This window comes from Meles meles, chromosome 2 (genome assembly GCF_922984935.1).
Source record: "Meles meles chromosome 2, mMelMel3.1 paternal haplotype, whole genome shotgun sequence".
Taxonomy (NCBI): Eukaryota; Metazoa; Chordata; class Mammalia; order Carnivora; family Mustelidae; genus Meles; species Meles meles.
This window is the reverse complement of record NC_060067.1, coordinates 120,194,142-120,214,284: the sequence shown is the minus strand read 5'-3', so window position 1 is coordinate 120,214,284 and position 20,143 is coordinate 120,194,142. Positions and strand designations below refer to the sequence as shown.

Here is a 20,143-nt window from a genome sequence, read left to right as displayed (position 1 = left end):
ATTACCAGAACACCAGATTAACTATTTAGGTTGTTCAGTAAGTTCTACAAAGGGCTACACGTATTCAACAGTAAACAATGACATCGCACTGTAAAGGGATGTAAAGGGATGTAAAGGGAAAGGGCTTTAAAAATGGAAAACTGATCTTCACAGTCCGTCACTAATAATCAAACATCTATTTCCTTCAGTGAAAGAAGCGCATGTCTTCCAGAGTTGAAGCATCACCCCAATCTTGTGGAGTGATGTCTTGTGTTTCTCCTTTGGGGCAGTTGTAAAAGAAAGGTGACACGGAGAGCTTAGGCTGGATTTTAACTCACTGCCTAAATTTAGCTCCTAGCTGAACGTATGATGACAACCACGATTATTAATAGTGAATGCTTACGGAGTGCCAGCAGTGGGCTGGGTGCTGATTGGCATCTGCACATGGCTGACACATGTAAGAATAGGACCTGGCACATGGAAGCGGGATTTGAGATTTGTTTCCCCGTGATTCATCCACTGCCATGGGAGCTGTCCACAAACATACCGAGGCAAACTGAGTTCAGCACGGGTTTAGCCACTTGGCTAAATCAGCCACTTGGAATTTATGAGTTAATGTTATGGAGTCTATCCACAAAGGTTGCTCTTTACCCTTTTATCTCATAAAGGAGCACAGGCGTAAAAGGGAGGAACTGAGAGGACCGCTCTGGGAGGCTGGCAAGGCAATCTTCTTTGAAGTCACGTTCAATGGCGCGATGAATAAGCGCTTGCTGTGAGCAGAGGAAAAGAGCAGAGAAGGATGCAACAAGAAGAATAAAGCAACGCTTATCGCTTATCGTGGGGGAGACTGTGCTCTGAAAACAGGTACCTGGTGTCAGGGAAAAAATGTCAGCTGGTTGCCTGGGTCCCAAAGAAGGAAACTAAAGGAGTGGGGAAAAAGAGATGGAAGAAGAGAGAGGCTCAGCAGCTGTGAAGTCAGAAAGAGGAAGCATTCCCCTCCTATTATCTGGTGAGGCTGAAGAAGTAGACATAACAAGAACCGAAGAGAGGGGACAGGATGAGTCCACAGCACTGGCGGGGAGCGGTGGGGAGTGGCAATTCATTTCCAGCAATTTTATGCCAAATTGTACACAAGTGTGTGTTTTTCTAAGAAGAGAGTCCACAGCTTTTAGGTGCTTAACCTCCTGGATTGTAGAATTCCAAGAGGAGGTAGGGACTGCAGCTGTTACTGACTCGTAGTATCTAGCCCAGTACACGTACAGGGCAGGACTCACTAGATGCTACTAACTCCATCAGGGAATCAGGACGATGTCCAGTAAAGATTAGGAATCACTGGGTTAGAGGGAGAGTTCTATATATAACTCATATTTCAAGAGTCAGAATTCAAGAACAGGCTGAAAAAAGCTTTAAAAAATCTTGCCCAAGGGAAACACTGATAAAAATACTGAAAGTGGAGTTGGAGGCATTTGGAAGTAGATTACATACACATATGTGAATGAAAAATGGGGTTGAGCACACCGAACGAAAGCCAGAGTTGGGAACAAGGGAAATCACTTGGGTCAGCATGGCGACGCTCTCAGAGAATGAGGAAGACAGGAAATAACCAGAATTTTAAGATACAGACAGCATAAGGGAGTGAGGTATTTTTTTGTCATGGTTTACTTAAAATGAGATGAAACTCAGAAAACAAATGGGGTTTAATAACTCACACTGAGTTTATCTTAATTTGAAAATTAATGAGATAAATCTCAGGGACAGATCCACTAAATTCATTGTCTATTTATTTCAATCACTTAAAAATGCATAAAAACATGGACGATCACGGCTTTTTGCTTTGTTTTATGGATAATCTAAAAGGAAATCTCCACCTTACTGAAGTTTCTCTTTGCAAGCAAAATAAAAGAATTTAAAAGAGAAAAGAATATGATTTCTCAAGGAATCTTTACATTTCAGCACTTGCCTTTCTGACCAAGCACAGTCTGTCAATCTCATTATCCCGTATTGACAGGCTAATAGTGCTTCACGTTTGCTCTCAGGAAGGTATGGACAACCCCATTATAATCACAATTTTGTCAGCTACTCACCTCAAAATGCTGGGTATGTCTGCCGTCTTTTTCATCTTCTTTACTATAAACAACAGCAACAACAACAAAATGTCATAAAATGTCAGTTTTCAAACAATGCTTTTCATCCAGTGAATTATGATTTCATTTATTTTTTAAAAAGTAAGCTGAATGGCTCTAAATTAAATTCTTGTAAAATTCAAAAACAAAACAGAAGAAAAAGTCAAAATAAAACAAAACTAGAAACACAACCATGAGTAGGGTTATTTGTCTTGAATAGCACCATGGCAGATTTTCTATTCTAAGCATTTTCCTTGCTATAAAATACTATTGGTAAACATACAGACCTTTAATTCTTTCTAGTTCTTGTAATGCACATTGTATTAAGTGAGAAAAAAAAAGCAAGCTATTCATGCTTTTAGTAAGCAATGTGAAGAGAAAATGCAAAAATTACCTTTCATCAGACATCGGTTCAACATTGTCAGGTCCAGCCCTCTCATGAGAAGGTGTGGAATTGAGGCTTTCCATATTCTGCAACAAAACAAATCGTGGTTACCCAATAGGAATGGTAAAAAATAAGCAATAGCAGATCCTCATCCTCCTTTATTTAAAATAGAAAAATCAGATAATATGCAGATATGAATGAATTCTAGTTCTCATATTTTTATCTTTGTTAAAACTAGTAAAATCATGAAAGTTTCATATATGTTGTTTGCATAGAATTGGATGGTGAATTTTATCATCCCTTTAATGAAGATATCTGATATCATCGTGGAAACCATCATTGTATCCTTTTAATGTCCTTGTTAGGTATCATCCATATCTTACAGCTAAACATAGCAAAACTCAGACTGTCAGAACGTTAGGGTAAAATTAGAACTAGAACTAAGGAAACTGACCTTGAATCCTATCTGAAACCAATGGAACATTCATTGCTCATTTAACATATTTTCAGGATAAATTGCCAATATAATGTGGGATAACATATAGCTTGTCCCCAAACTGCTAACTATCCATGAATAGAAATGGTGTTAATTTAAGAACCTTTCTTTCTGTGATATTTAACATTAGTCCTTGTGTTATTTGCTAGGATGGAAAAACTATAAACAGGAAACTTACTTTGACTAGCGTGTATTTCAGGCTCACCACGAGAGCTCAACATTTATCAGGAGGCATACCTGTAAGGTTTTTTTGACATGGCCAATGCTTTTTGAATAGAATTCAGGTGACTGAGCACAGCATAAGTAAGCCAACCCCATGAAGGAATATTACAAAAAAGCGAACAACAGCTCATTTATATTCAGTAAACTGAAAAAAAAAAAGAGCTGCCTTAGAGATCTGAACCCAATTTTCACTTAACTCAAAGATTCATACCTGCCTTAAAATGACATTAAGCACAACCAACCTATTCTAAGTCATCAGAATGACAGATATTGAAGCAACATGTGTTCATCTACATATTTATAACCTCCCATTGTGAAAAACCCTTTACAAAGTAAATCTGATTAATGTTAACAATGATCCCGTGAAGTTGACATATATAAAAATCCTCACAAAATAAACACATAATTAGAGTAGAAAACTAATCTTTGGCTTGGTAGATGAATGAATTGTTTTCCATTTATGCTGGTTTGGCTAACTTATCTGGAATTCTGGAAGTTTAAAACCCTGGGCTCCATCAGACAGTAGAAACAAAGGGAGACACAGCACAACATAATAGAATGGGGTGCCTCTAGAGGTGGGATGTTTGGGTTTGAATCCTACCTCTATCATTTACCAACTGTATGAACCTGTTTGACCCTCAATGTCCACATCTAGAAACTGGAGACAGCAAAATTAACATAATTACATAGGTGGCCTTGAAGATTAAAGGAAATAACGCGCGTAAAGAATGTGAATAATATCTGGTACATTGAAAGGATATTTTACTACTATTTCTCCAGTTAAGGCAATGTTCCAGATAGCGTCTGTGTCTGCCATTACTAAACAGCAATTTACACACTTAGATAATTTACACAGTCCGTTTTAGAATGGATCTGAGAAATAAAAAATTATGACAACATTCATTTATATTTACATTTTTTTTCCATTTTATTTATTTTTTCAGCATAACAGTATTCATTCTTTTTGCACAACACCCAGTGCTCCATGCAAAACGTGCCCTCTCCATCACCCACCACCTGTTCCCCCAACCTCCCACCCCTGACCCTTCAAAACCCTCAGGTTGTTTTTCAGAGTCCATAGTCTCTTATGGTTCGCCTCCCCTTACATTTTTGTTTGAGTTAGAAGAGGCCTCTCTGAAATGGCCCTCCTTAAACCAAAGTATAATTGCTCTTATTACCTGAATGTGATCTTCCTGATAAAGGGGATTATATCTATGGCAAAGAATCTGTGTTTGTTCTCAGTGGTGATCTCCAATAGATTATCAAAAACTTTAGTGTAAGATCTAGTGCAACAGCATTAGTTTTTTTCTAAAGCTCTGAAGCCTGAATTCCTAGGGAAGCATAACCCTCTACCCTCAGATCATTTTTAAAACAGTGTCAATGAAATACATAATTAATTATACGCAAATGACTACTTCAGAATAAATAAAAATCTTCACCTTAAGGCTAGGAAATATTCAGAAAGAGGGAAGAGAAAGTAAACCACAGTAGTATTATATAAATTTAGATATTTCAGTAAAATTTTTTCCCTATACAAAAAGAACCAAGATATAAATGCTTATAGGTTCTGAGAATTACAGAAAAAAGACAGTTATGTTAAACAGTGGAAGACTTTGCAAAAAGCAGTTGTAAAATGTGAGAAAGTCAGGCTGATGTCCAGGGTTAAAACTAGTAAGCAGTAACGTGGACTCCCTCCCCCACCCACTTTTTAAAAAAATGTTTGATCCCTATGTTTAAGAACTCCCCAAGGATCTGTTTTTTATGGATATAATAGACAAAGGATGACTTTCAATATTGTTCCATATTCCTCTCTAAGGCTTTATAATAATTCCAATTTTCATGTTGTCCACACATTGGAGACTGTTGAATATTCATGAGCTGCTCTCACTAACGCAGTAGGCAAGCACACAGTGTTCCTTCGCTAAAGCAGTTGCCCCTATACCTTTTGGACACAGGAACATGTCAAGAACGTGTAAAACGGGCAGCCTATCTCATTTTTCTTCAGAATGAAACAAGGGCAGTAAAGGTCTCTGAATTCAGTAACAGAAATACCGTTTCCACTAGGGGAAAACAAGTGATAAATTCTAATTTCCATTCTTTGCCTAAAGTTTAGGGAGGGAAGATTAAGACAAAGAGATCAGCAATTCCCCCCAACTTCACTGAGATGGGAGAAGGGGAAAATGGAATGCACAGGTCAAAAGAACAGCTGCAACACAGAGGCTTCCACTGTATGGGAAGTATGCTACTGGACTCTCAGATGCTTTGCAGCTGTAATAGTACTTGTCTTAGTGGAAAACACAGACTCGATGAGCTGTTTTATGTCCCAAACACTTCTCTAGGTGTGGTAAAAGAGTAGTTTATTAATGTTTGCATTTATGAAAGGTTAAAGTAATAAAACTTATGAAAATGTGTTAATGCATTGATTTTTACTTTAACTGATCTTCTAAACTCAGGATCTTTTTAATCAGTAATTTTAAGAAATAGCAAAGAACAGATTATGACTTTAAGAATAATTTAATGTAACTGCTTCTTGAATTGCATGAAAAAAAACCCAGATAAAGCTTGCTTCATTTAAGTCTTACCAGTGACTTTCAAAACACACAGATGTGCTATGATAGAATTTATTTGGACAGTTTTTGGGTATCAGAAGGAACTGAATTTTAAGAGCCACCCTCAATTATAAAAATAACCTCAAATCTTAAAAGAGCAAAATCCTTGAAAAAATTAGCTTTAGACTGTGGAATTTATTTTCAATTGTTCACCTTGGCCCCCTCTCTGTTGAGGCATTGAAAGCTGGGCTCAAAACCTGTTTGACCACTGAAGCCCTTGAAAACACGTGGAGCAAAAACAAATTTGTCTTCTAAAACCGTAAAATGCTGACAGAGCCTTTATAGAGGACACTGAAAAAAAAATGTGTTCCCTCCATATACAAACAGCTCAGTCTGAAGGCTCAGAGAACACTGCTAGTCAAAACAGGTTCATTATTGTAACCTTGAGCTCTAAGAGAAAGAGAATATTTGATACACTCTCATTAACAAAAGGTTTAATGTGCACATGAGTTTCTTTTTATACGCTTTTGTACATTTTATGTTTTACTGCTTAAAACAACTGTGTAACTTAAGCCATATTTGAAAAGAACTACTGATATGATACAAGGATGCGGACAGAAGAGCTTGCTAGCTATCCACTGAAATCTATCTTCCTTCTACTGAAATGAAGTAGCCACATGCCCAGTAGCAATGCATTCGCCAGTCTCGCTGGCGATGAGATATGGCCATGTGACTAACTCTTCAACAGGACGCACAGTGCAATGTGTGTGGCTTCTAGGTCTGGCCAATCAAGTTACCCCGTCAGGCACATTCCTCAACACTCACACTCTCCTTCTGTGAGTTGGGACAGGAGATAAAACCACCATCGTTCATTAGAAGCTATTTGAAGTTGACAGAGGAGAACATGGCCCGGCACAGAGCAAGTCTTCTACTCCTCTCCCTGGTCCTCAACTTCTATTTTAGGTTGTTACGGGAGAAGGAACATTTACTGTGTTCAAAACATTGTGTTTTGGGTCTTCTTGTTACACAAGTTACCCTAAAAAGTATGGTAACCATTCATGCGCTCCTTTTTTTTCAACACATTTTTTTGATGAGTGCTGAACTCTGCTGGGCATTGGGGAAAGGTGAACCAGACACTGGTCCTTGTCATCATGACTTCTGTGTTTTGGTTACTGCTCCAACTGTAGTTTGCTACACTGTTAATGTTCTCTTTATTTCTAAGATAGGTTCTTTCTGAATGATAACGCTAAACATTAATTGGCAAAACATAAAATTCAAAGTGGTCAGCACATTCTTTCCTTATTCAATAGTATGCAAAGGAAAGAAATTCTAGATGTGTAAAAATGTGGTGAGCTTAAAAAGCTAGAAGAGTATTGATTTTTCTTAGATGAAGGGGTAGGTTATGGTTAGAACATAGGGACAGACCTTTGGTGTAATGTAAATGAGGGAGTTGGGCAAACTGTTCAAGTTTCTGATGAAACAGTCTTTAGATCAAAGTAAGTTACAATCAAACACCCCCCACCCCTCCTTCAGGCTCCATCGCTTATCAATTACTGAAGAGCATTGATCCTGCAATGGAGCCCCTTCTCTTACACATCATTCCCTCCTCTTTTGGTTTATCTCGCCATATCACTGTTTTTGTTTTTTGTTTTTTTTAAAGATTTTATTTATTTACTTGAGAGAGAGAGAGCATGAGTGTGTGTTGCGGGGCAGAGGGAGAGGGAGAAGTGAATCCCCGCTGAGCAGGGAACCCGACACAGGGCTTGAACCCAGGACACTGAGATCAGGACCTGAGTCAAGGCAGATGCTTAACCACTGAGCCACCCAGGCGCTCCCATGTCACTGTCTTTAAAACCCCTCTCCTGATCTTGCCTTATCTTCAGCTGCTGCTTCAACCTGTTAAAAAAAAACTTTCCATACCTGCAGTACCCAATTCATTTCTCCCAATTCTTTCTTGAACCTGTTTAACTAGATGTTTTCCTTTCTCTTCCTCCCAAATCTACCATCAAGGTAGATGTGGTGAGCTATAAACATGTGAAATTACTATCCGCTTACTATCCCCATTTCTCTCTTCTGATTTGCTCTTAACTGACATCTAATAAGGCACTTGCCCACATGTTTGCACTGAAGTTTGCTATTTGCTCCTTCTTAATCTTTTCTTATACCTTCTCATCTGCCTACCCACTAAATGTCGGTATGTCCCAACATGCTGTCATAGCTCAGACCAGCCCAAGGCTTTAAATGCCACCTGGTGCCGAAGACCTCCAAACTTATTTCATTTCACCCTTGAACTCCGGATTCATGTATCTAACTGCCTACTTGACTTTCTACTAATAAACATCTTAAACTCAACATATTTGAATGGAACTTTAATTTTCCCCCTGAATCTGCCCCTCCAATAGTTTTCTCCATCCTTCCAGCTAGCTTTTCCAAAGGTGACTCTGAGACTTTTGGAAAAGCTAGCTGAGACACCCTCCTCTTTCTTCACACCCACATCCAATCTATTAGAAAATCCTCTTGTTTCTACTTTAAAATACATCCGTGTCTGACCTTGCCACCTCCACAGCCATCGTCCTGGCCTAAATCGATATCATCTCCCTCTTAGATTATGTCAATTATTTTGCTTTAGTGTTTGCTCATCCCTTACCACCTCTGGGCTGTTCTCCCCCATCCTCCCGGGCTATTCTTAACACAGTTGCTAGAGTAATTCTTTCAAAAGGTACATCAGAAAATGATTTTCTTCTCTCTGATCCTCTAATGCCTCATCTCACTCAAGGTAAATCCCAAAGACCTAAAAATAGCTACAAAGGCTAAAGGGATCAGTACCCTCACTATATCTCTGGCCTCATGTCTTAAAATCACCCTCAACTCTGCTCTAACCACAGCAGCCCCTTGCTTATCCTCAGCAGGCTAAGCCTGCTGCCCCCTCCGCCTAGAAAGCTTCTCCCCAAAGCTCCTGACAGCTCACCTCGTTTACGTCCCTGCACAAGTCTTCTCAGCGAGGCCCACCCGAGTATCCTCTGTACAACATCAATCCTACCCTCCCACCACTTCCTGTCTTCTCTGCCTGCTTCATTTCTCTCCACAGTGTGTGTCACCATCTGACCATTTTCTTGGTTCTTATTTGATCCTGTAAAGAACGTAAACCTCATGACGGCTGAGGGTGTGTCCATTTTGATAGCCAATGTGTCATTAGTTCCGAAAAGAGCGCTCATCATACCATTTGTCGTAACTGAAGGAATGAATAATTTTAAATCAGTGGCCCACAATGTTGGGCTTTTTTACATTATATTGATACCACCCAGGGAGTCACCTCAGATAGTTTTTGACAGGAGTTCTTGCTGAGTTGTAGAGGATTGAAAACAAAGGCCGCAAATTGCTGCATTGGGTAGACGGCTGTTTTGCCGAGGTAAGGTAGCGTGGCGCTGGGAGTGGGGGCAGGTGTGCAGATGTGCTGGATTGCTGTTTTGATGTTCTAGGGCAGTTATAACAAGGGCCTCAGAGATGAGATGGCCATACAAAGGGATAAGGGGAACCTTTATAACATTTTTAAAGCAGAGTCAGCTAAAGTAGACAACTGACTGAAAAGGTGGAGGACACCTCAAGGACTGGGGGCAAGTCCAGGAAATGACTTAGTAAAGGGCAGAGAAAATGATGGCGGGATGAGATCAGATGGGTTTCCTGGTGAAAAAGAGATCAAGGGGGGACAATGAGTTCGGTTTCAGCACATTGACTTTCTCTAAGAGAGGGGGGCAGGGGCAGAGGGAGAGGGAGAAAATCTCCAGCAGACTCCCCACTGAGCACAGACCCTGACACGGGGCTCGGTCTCACGACCCCAAGATCATGACCTGAGCCAAAACCAAGAGCTGGGCACTTAACCGACTGAGCCATCCAGATGCCCCTAAACAGATGTCGTTTATAAATAAGAGAGCTACTAGACTATGTTTTTGTTTTTTTATATAATGCATGTAATGCTTATTATAGAATTAGTGCATATGGAGAACGTTTGAAGAACAGAGGGAGGAGTAACGGTTGCTTCTAATACCACTACTACCACCATCATACAATCACTTTAGCACATTTCCTTGAAGTTTTTTTCCCTGGAAATGAAGATTTTTACATGTAATTTATATACACACACATATACCTATATAATGTATACACACATATATGTATACATGTAGGAATGCACACATGTGTATATTGCTTTATAATCTACTTTTAATATTGAGGGATGATATAGGGGAACCCCACCTCCACCACTTACATGTGACCTTGGAGAAGTTCTTTACTCTCCTCTGCCTCATTCTCCTCATGTTTAGAATGCGAGTTATAATAAAAATAAATCCACCTTCTGGATTATTGGGAGGATTAAAATTGATAATAAAAATAAAACCCTTAAAATAGAACTTGTCAAAGGTTTTTATTTTATTACAAAGTCTTCAGAATCCTAATTTTATTGAACTGACACACAAATGTTGCTTAACTTATCTCGCACTTTTGAACATTTAAATTGCTTCTAATTTTCCATGATTATAGAAGGCCTTGTGGTGAGCAAATGAATACCATGGTCTTTTGCATATTTAAGTAGAACCAAGTGGTAGAAGTACGATTTCTGGATAAGATGCATGACTGACTTCAGACTTTTGATTCAAGCTATTAAATTGTGCCCAGGAGAGAAAGCTTTTAGAGATGAAGCCTTTTTCTAGGCCAACAGAAATGAGCCAATGAAGGGGAAGCCAATGGAAAGGAGAAGTGAGTGAGAGTATGTATATGTTTGTACACATGCATGGGTGTGGGGTAGAGAGATGGATGTAGAAGGTAGAATTTACAAAGATACCTCTTCATTTTAGAGGTCAACCTTAGAAATCAGAAAAACCATGCTATTATTTGAGCAGGTAGGAAAAGAAAATGAGTAGAGTTCTGGAGACATTTTGAAGCAGGAGTGAGGGAAGTTGCTGAAACACAAGCTGTATATCTTAGTTCTTCCAAATACATCAGGAGACAAGGTTTTCCTCTGAGAATGACTGATGGGCACAGGCATAAGCCAAGAGTTTAGAAAGGGAAGAAAAGTTTGGGACTGTGGCAATAACTAGAGATAAGGCAGAACACTCTAATGTCACTTACTACCCCAATTTTTAAGCTCTGAATTATCTGTAGTCTCTTGGTCTCTGCTGGTCATGACAGTCTAGAGAGGTGAAAGTACAAAGGGGAACATGCCCAGACGGTTCCCACTTTAGAGATGCCAAATCTGTAAGATGCTTTTTTTGGTCCACAGCATATTCTCCTGTGTTGTATTGTGGGCTGGTGTGATCAGTGTGAAATTATTAGTCACTGTGTTCAGTTACTCTCCTTTCACTTTCTCTGGAAAATGGCTTTTGCTCCCATCTCTTCATCCAAACTACTTTTATTAAGTGACTTCCAGCCTGCTAATCCCAATGTTCAAACTCTCAGTCTTCTGCTTGACCCATCATCTGACCTTTTTGCCCCCAAGACACTCTGTTCTCTTGGCTACCAAGGCACTAAACTCACCTTGTCTGTCTTCTACTTTGCTAGTATCATAAATCTCCTCCCCTAGTAACTTCTCATTTCCCCATCCTCCAAATATTGGTGTGTCTCAGAGTTCACAGTCCCTGAGTCAACTTCTCTTTCCTGTCTATACTCATTCCCTTGGTCATCTCACCCAGTATACTGGCTTTAAATATCCTTTGTCTACTGATGACTCCCACATTGTATCTGTAGCCAGGATTTCCTCCCTAAACTCTTGGCCCAGAAATCCACTTGCTTCCTTGATATGCCCTCTTAGATATCTAATGGGCAGCTTAATCTTATGTCCAAACTGAACCCAAACTTCTGTCTGTCTTCTCTATCTCAGTTAAATTTGCAACACGAATCTAGTTACTCAGGCCAAAAACCCTGGAGTTATCTTTGACTCCCTGATTACTTTCACACCACAAAAGTAATGTCAGGAAACTCTTGTCAATTCTCCTTTCAAAACACATGCAGAAAACAGAAGGGATGAATACCCAACTTTTGTAGCAACATGGACGGGACTGGAAGTGATTATGCTGAGTGAAATAAGTCAAGTAGAGAGAGTCAAGTATCATATGGTTTCACTTATTTGTGGAGCATAACAAATGACATGGAGGACATGGGGAGATGGAGAGGAGAAGGAAGTTGAAGGAAATTGGAAGGGGAGGTGAACCATAAGAGACTATGGACTCTGAAAAACAACCAGAGGGTTTTGAAGGGGCGGGGGTGGGAGGTTGGGGGAACCAGGTGGTGGGTAATAGGGAGGGCACGTATTGCATGGAGCACTGGGTGTTGTGCAAAAACAATGAATACTGTTAGGCTGAAAAAATAAATAAATAAAAATTAAAAAAAAACAACAACACATGCAGAATCTTCACTATGTCATGACTACTGCAACGGACCCCTCCAGAAGGAGTTTAGTTGGTGTGAACAGTGCCCCCTAGAGTAGTGCATCGTACAGCCTGCAAGGAAATGGATGCTGACTCTGGTATCACCTTAGTTCAAATCATCATCATCTCAAATCTAGATTATTGCAATAGCTGCTTAGCTGGGTTCCCTGTTTCTGCCCCTGCGTGCTTACTGTCTATGCTCAACATAGTAGGTAAACGAATTTCAGTACGCAAGATCACTGTTCTACCTAGAACCCTCAAATAGATTCTCATCTCACCCAGAATGAAGGCAGAGTTCTCACAATAATCTATAAGGCACTACTTCATCTGCCCATCTTCTCCCATTACCTCTTTAATTTTGCTTACTTTGTTCCAATCACAATGGGGTCTTTGCGGTTTCTTGAATGTTCCAGAAAAATGACTGTCTCAGGGCCTTTGAACCTAGTATCATAGTATAGCTTGCTTCCTTACTTTCTCTAAATCTGTACACTCAAATGTCAAATTCTTAGAAGGTCTTCCCAGACCACTCTACTTCAAATTCCACCTCCTGCCCCCTCACAATTCCTATTCCTATTTCCTAATTTATGTTTCTTCCTAGTAGTTATCAGTATCTAATATATTTTGTGTTTTACTTACTTTTGTCTGTTAATACATCTAGTAGGATGTAACTCCATGAGGAGAGCTACCTCTGCCTATTTTTCTCACTTCTTTACCTCCAGGATCTGAAATATTTCTTGGCACATAAAGGCATATAATTACGAAAATTCCCCGCCCCCCGCCCCCCACCGGCTGACCCAACTATAGAAATAAATGTTTAGTCAGGGTGTAAAGAACTTGAAATGGAGTAAGAAAAGGTGTTGGGGAGAATTGGGAAAAGTAAAATTAGGACATTAAACATAAAGGACAAGTTAAGATGCACCAACTTAACTTTTAAGATGTAGTCTAAATACTTGTTATGTTCCCTGGCTCTTTGCTTTGTGGTTACCTGTGAAGATTAGGTTTAAAAATGTATGGAATATGACAGTTAGAAAAGCTCTTGGAGAACACCCTCACTTTAGATGAGGAAGTTTTTCTCCTGAGTTGTGCTGGCAGGTTTTTCAATTATGCATTGGAACAAAGACATGGTCCACTTGGCTCACTTACCTTACTAGGTGACATTCACAATCCTGGAATGAGGAAACCGACAACTAAGGTGGGGCAAATCCTTTCGCGTAAAAAGACTGAATAGTAGGAGGTTCTCCCACCCAGACATTTTTAAGCAAAGAATATGTCCATAGTTTTATGGACACATATTCTAAGGAATAAATGTACTTTTTCACTTTTATTAGCTATTTCTACCTATCTAATTTAAGATGCCATTCCTAGTGGGAAAGAAAATATTAATGGATTAAGTTCATGTAAAAAGGGATTGAAATAGAAAAGCACATCTTTCCAGAGAAGTCAACTGTTGGATGTTTAGTCATTGTAATCGCTTTGGCAGATAAGCAAACTGTGAGCCAAATAAACTGCTAATGAAATTAGCGCCATTTATTTTATTTAAAAATTTCCTTTTCCCCCAAATAAGAATTACATTAATGTTAAAAATATTTAATGTGTGCAATGGTTCCAAACCTTACATTCTTTTTTTGGAGTGTATCAGACATGGGCCTGCAGTGGGTGATTGCTTCTGTCTCTGCTAGCTGGTCACTTTACTTCTAGAAACAGATTATCAAGACATTTGGAGGAAAAGGGGCAACTGGGTGGCTCAGTAGGTTAAGTGTCTGACTTCAGCTCAGGTCATGATCCCAGAGCCCTGGGATCAATCCCTGCGATAGGCTGCCTGCTCAGTGGGGTGCCCATTTCTTCCTCTGCCGGCCACTCTCCCTGCTTGGGCTCTCTCTCAAATAAATAAATAAATAAATAAATAAATAAATAAATACATCTTTTTAAAAAAAAGACATTTGGAGGGAAAAAAAAGAAATTAACATGTTTCCCTGGATTTGCATTTACGTAGATTTTATTAGGGCAAAACTGGGAATCTTCTCCAAGCATATGCTGAAATTGACAATGGAAAACAGATGGCTTATAAGTTTACTAAATGTATAGAAAATCCAACATGGAGCTAAAAGCTTGTCAGAGATTAAAATAGATCAGAGTATTTACACATTGAACAGTAAGAATGGGCATTACCTATTTTTATTATGGGGATTTCAGCTCGTTATGTTATAAATTTTATCTTTAGTTTTTGTTGTTAAACTTTTTAAAACTAAAGGAACTAAGAAGACAGGCTTTGGTTCTCACTTCTCAGAGAAAGTGAAGAATACACAGAAAAGGATAATATACTAATATTTAAACTGAATAAATATTTATTGTCAGAAACTACTTGTAATAACTTATATATCAAATCAATGATCCAGGCTTCAGGTCTGAGGTAACTCTGTAAGAGGTTGACCTTTTTTGTTTTTGTTTCTGATTAATTTGGAAGAAAATACTTTGCAGAGTATAGATCTGAACTAAATTTCTGACTACAGAGATTTCTGTACACAAAGGGAGTTGATCCTTTTTTCTGTGTAGTTTTCTTTCACCTGGCTTTGAGTTCATTAATTTTTTTTTACATAATCATATATAAAAGGATGAATAGAATGGGAGAAAATAAAAAATGCCTTAATGACAATATTCCAAAAATACAGCTTAAAAATACTCAAAAGAATGAGATAAAAATCCTTTGAGTAACATGGAAATCAAAGTGTGCTGTCTCTTTTTCTTTTGGCAGAATATAATCTTTCTCAGCTTTGATTTTTATATTTATTAAAAAGAAATACAAGTGTGTATTCTTAGTAGCTCTGAGACCTTCACAACTCATATCCTATAGTTCTATGAAACTCATGCTTGAAATTATTATTTTTTTTTTACAAAGTAAGAAAAAAGAGATGTGGTATTTCCTAATTGGTTACAAGTAAAAATTTTATAGAATTTTCACTTACCACAAGACCATCTTGGTTTTCACTGAGTTCAGAAAGTTTGGAACTGGACTTCTGACGTTTAGGTTTGCCCCGTTCTCCAATATAACCAGAAGTATTTTCATACAATTTTTCCACTTCCTGAGCATTCAAAATACAATCTTCAAGGCTGTTGAACGCAGAAGGAATATTTTCTTTGTTGATAAGTCCCCTTCAATTAAAAAAAAAGCTTAATTTTAGAAGGTAAATGGGACATTTTAATGACACTGTTACTGCGTCGCATGGGAATCAGGAGAGTGCCCAGGAATTCCAGAGGCAAGCTGGAATTTTGAATCTGAGCACTGTGCTACTCCTGAGACCACTTGGTGCCAAATAAATCACGTTACAAGAGAAATTATTCCTAAAGGCAAACCGGCAAGGACTCTGTTTGTTTCTACCAATGAACAACTTTTGAGGCTGTACCCAAAGTAATTTATATTCAAACAAGGAGAACAGTGCAATCTTACAAAAAAATTTCCCATTATTAACAGATTACACACACACACACACACACACACACACACACACACACTTTAAAGATTTATTTATTTGAGAGAGAGAGAACTCGCATGTGCATGGGGGCAGGGGGCAGAGGGAGAGAGAGAATCTCAAGCAGACTCCCTACTGAGTGGAGAGCTTGACACAGGACTGCATTTCATTACCCTGAGATCATGACCTGAGTCGAAATCAAGAGTTGGACGCTTAACTGACTGAGCCACCTGGGCTCCCTGCTACACACGCATTTTATGATACAATGTGTGGAGAAAAATCTGAAAAGGAAATATGACGGCTTTTTCTCTTGAATGGGACAAACTGTTTTCCCAAATGATAAAGACAATTTAGCACAGTAGAAAAGCATTAATAACAAACTCTGACTGCATTTGATAATCTTGATAGAAACAGTATGTTAATAAAAACTGTGGAATATAAAGCATTTTAACTGAAGTATGGATTTGTTATGTTCCAGTACAAGGAATTTTAGGATGTAAACTAACTGGAGGTCCTTCATGACTTAGTGGTTTTTGTTTTTTTTAAGTTTTCATTTATTTATTTGACAGGGTGGGGGTGGGGGGGAGAGAGAACACAAGCGGGGGAGCAGCAGGCAGAGGGAGTTGAAGTGGGTCTTGATCCCAGGACCCTGGGATCATGACCTGAGCCGAAGACAGTGGCTTAACCAACTGAGTCACCCAGGTGCCCCATTCATCACTTAGTTTTAGAAGCAGATGTGAATGTCATAACTACAGAATTTAATTCACTTGATATTCTTGAAATTGTTCTAAGTATTTTAAACATTTCCTTAAGGAGTTTTCATAAAGTTAAATTACTTAACAAACTGTTTTTTTACTACATCACAGGACAAATTAAGTCATCAGGGTAGCATAATGGCATGCCAAGGTATAACTGAATGAGGTTTCTCCCTTATGGTATGACTGGTTAAGGTAACACCCTAAACACTTATAGCTATATTTTGAAATAAATGAGCTCTAAAGAGCAAAGCAGATGACTATATTTTACCATTGGTTCAACCATATACAAAAATGAAATACAATGCTAAATATTTATTCTGCCATCTAAATTCACATCCTGTTTTAGACAGGCTTATCATGGAGGCGAAACTATGAAATAAATATGATCCTAATATTTTCAAAGTTATACAATCTTTGGTGATTTTTAGCACCCCATATTTAATTTAGTCTTATTTTATACACTTTAAATGTAAGTATATATACTTAGTGAAATTATAGGAAAGATTTATACAACAAATATTAGAAATACCCCAAGTATAAAATCACAAAAGGACAGGAAGTGCAGACAGGGACCAACACGTTCTTGTGCAGACACTCTTCAATCTCCCTCCACACACTGAGAGTGGTCCTTTCTATGGATGGCTGGATGAATTTGGTCTCAACTTCAAAATTAATTGTTCTACTATATAAATTCTGTCTATCACTCTTCATACTTCTCCTAACCCCTGCGGTATACATCCCATTAAATTTTTTTTCACGGGGAGGGTTTATGTTTGAAAGCAATTATGACAGTATTGTTTTTCCCCCCCAAATTCCTCTGCTGAGGCCCTTACCATCTGTTAATGTGATTGTTTTTGGAGACAGAGCTTTTCCAGAGGTAATTAGGCTCAGAGAGGCCATACAGTGGGTGCTCTAATCCAACAGAACTGGTGTTCTAATAAGAAGAGGGGGAGGGCCACCCCGGTAGCTCAGTCGGTTGGCTGCCTTCAGCTCAGGTCATAATCCCAGGGTCCTGGGATCGAGTCCCCCATCAGGATCCTTGCCCAGTTGGGAGCCTGCTCCTCCCTCTGCCTGCCACTCTTCCTGCTTGTGCTTACTCATTCTCTGACAAAGAAATAGATAAAATATTTTTTTAAAAATATATTACTTACTTATTCGACAGAGAGTCATAGTGAGAAAGGGAACAGAAGCAAGGGGGAATGGGAGAGGGAGAAGCAGGATTCCTGCTGAGCAGGGAGCCCGATATGGGGCTCGATCCCAGGATACTGGGACCATGACCCAAGCCAAAGGCAGACGCTTAATGACTCAGCCACCCAGGTGCCCCAAAATAGATAAAATATTAAAAAAAAAAAAAAAAAAGAAGAGGAGGAGGAGACACCAGGAGAACCTGTACAGGGAGGAGAGGCCCTGGGAGGACACAGTGAAAAGATACCATCTGCAAGTGTGAGAGAGTGGACTCATCAGAAATCAACCCAGTCCGTACCTTGACCTTGGACTTACAGCCTCCACAACTATGAGGAAAAAAATTCTTGTTGTTTAGGCCTCCCATACTGTACTATTTTGTTATGGCAGCCCTCATAGACTAATACAAAAACTAAAAACCAGTTTCAGAAATTAACACACAACGTTTATTTTGTAATCTTTTTGAATAGTGAATGAATGACTGGAATAAATGCTGTAAAAAAAAATACATGAAAATCTGTTCAGCATGTTCATGTGGAAATCCTGTTCTCTTAAGTAAAAGAAAAAGTCTCTGCTTTTGTGCAAGTGAACACCTTTCAGCCATGGTACATATGTGGCTGTGAGGAGTACTGGGATATAATTCCTGCCTACAACATTCTGACAGGTTTCAATCATACTTGACATCACTGAAAATTTTTTTTAAAGATTTTATTTATTTATTTGACAGAGATCACAAGTAGTCAGAGAGGCAGGCGGGGGAGGGGGAAGCTTCCTGCTAAGCAGAGAGCCTGATGCAGGACTCGATCCCAGGACCCTGAGATCATGACCTGAGCTGAAGGTAGAGGCTTAACCCACTGAGCCACCCAGGTGCCCCTTGGCATCACTGAAATTGACATGAACTCAGATCTCTGGAGCTTCTCACTTTTATCTAGAGTTTCTTCCCCACTCCTACAGACACACTTAATGTTCTGGCAATACTCAACTATTTACCATTCCCCTAATACAGCATTTTTTTTTTCTTTTTCTTACTTTGCAGTAGGAATTTAGTATAGTATTTATATAACAAATATGTACAAATTTCCAGTTTATTGCATTTTGGACAGCTGAAACCATTTTCACCTAACTACCCTTTGCTTTTAAGAAAATACTTACTATAAAATTTTCACACATACAGAGGGGACACTATCACAATGAATTTCAATATACCCATCACCAAGAGTCATCATTTCGATGCACCCGGCAGATGGCAAGTTTTTTAATAAATAAATTAAACTGAACCCTTCTGCATAATGAATATATTGCTTAAATTCTGATATCTTTATGATAGCAACTAATAAGCCTGATCAATCATTTGCACTAAAATGAAATATTTATAGTCTTAGTCTATCTTCTGTACTCATTTCAAAACTCTGCTCTGATGACTTTAGTACAGACTTCATTGACCTTAATCTTACCCTGAAATATAGTTATCATTGGCTCCAAGGATATATTTTTTTACTTGGCTGCAGCTTTAAGTTGTTAGGAGGCACAATAATAGACAAAAATACAGCAAATTTCTAATTTTTAAAAACTCTTTTTGAACCATTCCATACAGTTAACAGTTTTGACTAGAATAAAGCCTAGCTTAATCTTTTAAGCAAAGCCTGATGAAAATCTTCGATAAATGAATCAATTATATGTAGGTATATACTAGGAAAAACATACTTAACTCTAGGCTATGATAATGATTCTCAACTTCTGCACAATCAGTGATATGTCATTATATCTCCTGGGGACATACTGGAGAGGACCTTCATGGGGACAAAAGTAGTCTGGAGCCCTCAGAGATAAGGGCCTTGCTCCTCCACAGACCTGGTGAGCTCAGAGAGGCAGTTCAGTGTGGACTGGGAGTTGAAGAGAGAGGACTATCAAGGCGTGTTAATTACCTAGCGTGTCAGGTCAGGAAGACACCATATGCCTAGGAGGCTGAAGCCAACAGGGAGCATAGGAAGGGAGCTTCTGAGTGTCCAGACCACGCAGCAAGGAAAAAGTAACAGTGAGACTGTAAGTTACCATGGCCACACACAGTTTGCAGCCCAAGATTTACTCACTCAGTGTCCAACTCTAGTCTGACCATAGTGAGTGACCAGCATGAGCAGTGAAAAGAAAAAAGGCAAGAAAAAAAAGAAGAAAAAAAAAAGAAGAGAAGAAAAAACAAGGGGAAGGTTAGAGTTTCACAGGTTGTTAGATTAGTTGGTTTCCCATCCAAGTACTAACCAGGCCCGACCCTGCTTAGCTTCCGAGATCAGACGAGATCGGGCGCGTTCAGGGTGGTATGGCCGTAGACGATTAGTTGGTTTCTACTGTTCTTCGTCTCCTTTTGTTCTCCTGATATTGATAGTAGAATATGATCAAGAGAACTTAGAATAGAAACATACCTGGACGTGGGAAACTCTGATTCTGCAGGAAAGGTTACTCTACGTTCCATATTTTTTGCTGCCTGTTCATTTGGACCTTACCCCACTGTGCTGTTCCCTGCTGCCGCCATGCACCCACCATCAACAGAACCACCGTCTGCTCT

At 39.0% G+C, this 20,143-nt stretch overlaps 1 protein-coding gene across 8 annotated transcripts in view; it reads right to left on the bottom strand.

Moving 5' to 3' along the window:
- Positions 1-20,143, bottom strand: part of FAM13A (family with sequence similarity 13 member A) — a 364,348-nt gene that overhangs the window by 46,958 nt on the left and 297,247 nt on the right. For all 8 annotated transcript variants that reach the window (XM_045994271.1, XM_045994281.1, XM_045994291.1 and 5 more), the window contains 3 exons: positions 15,140-15,326; positions 2,497-2,573; positions 2,064-2,106 (listed from right to left, as the gene is read on the bottom strand). In XM_045994271.1, the coding sequence (XP_045850227.1) occupies positions 2,064-2,106; positions 2,497-2,573; positions 15,140-15,326 (307 nt within the window). The remainder of the gene's footprint in view (positions 1-2,063; positions 2,107-2,496; positions 2,574-15,139; positions 15,327-20,143) is intronic.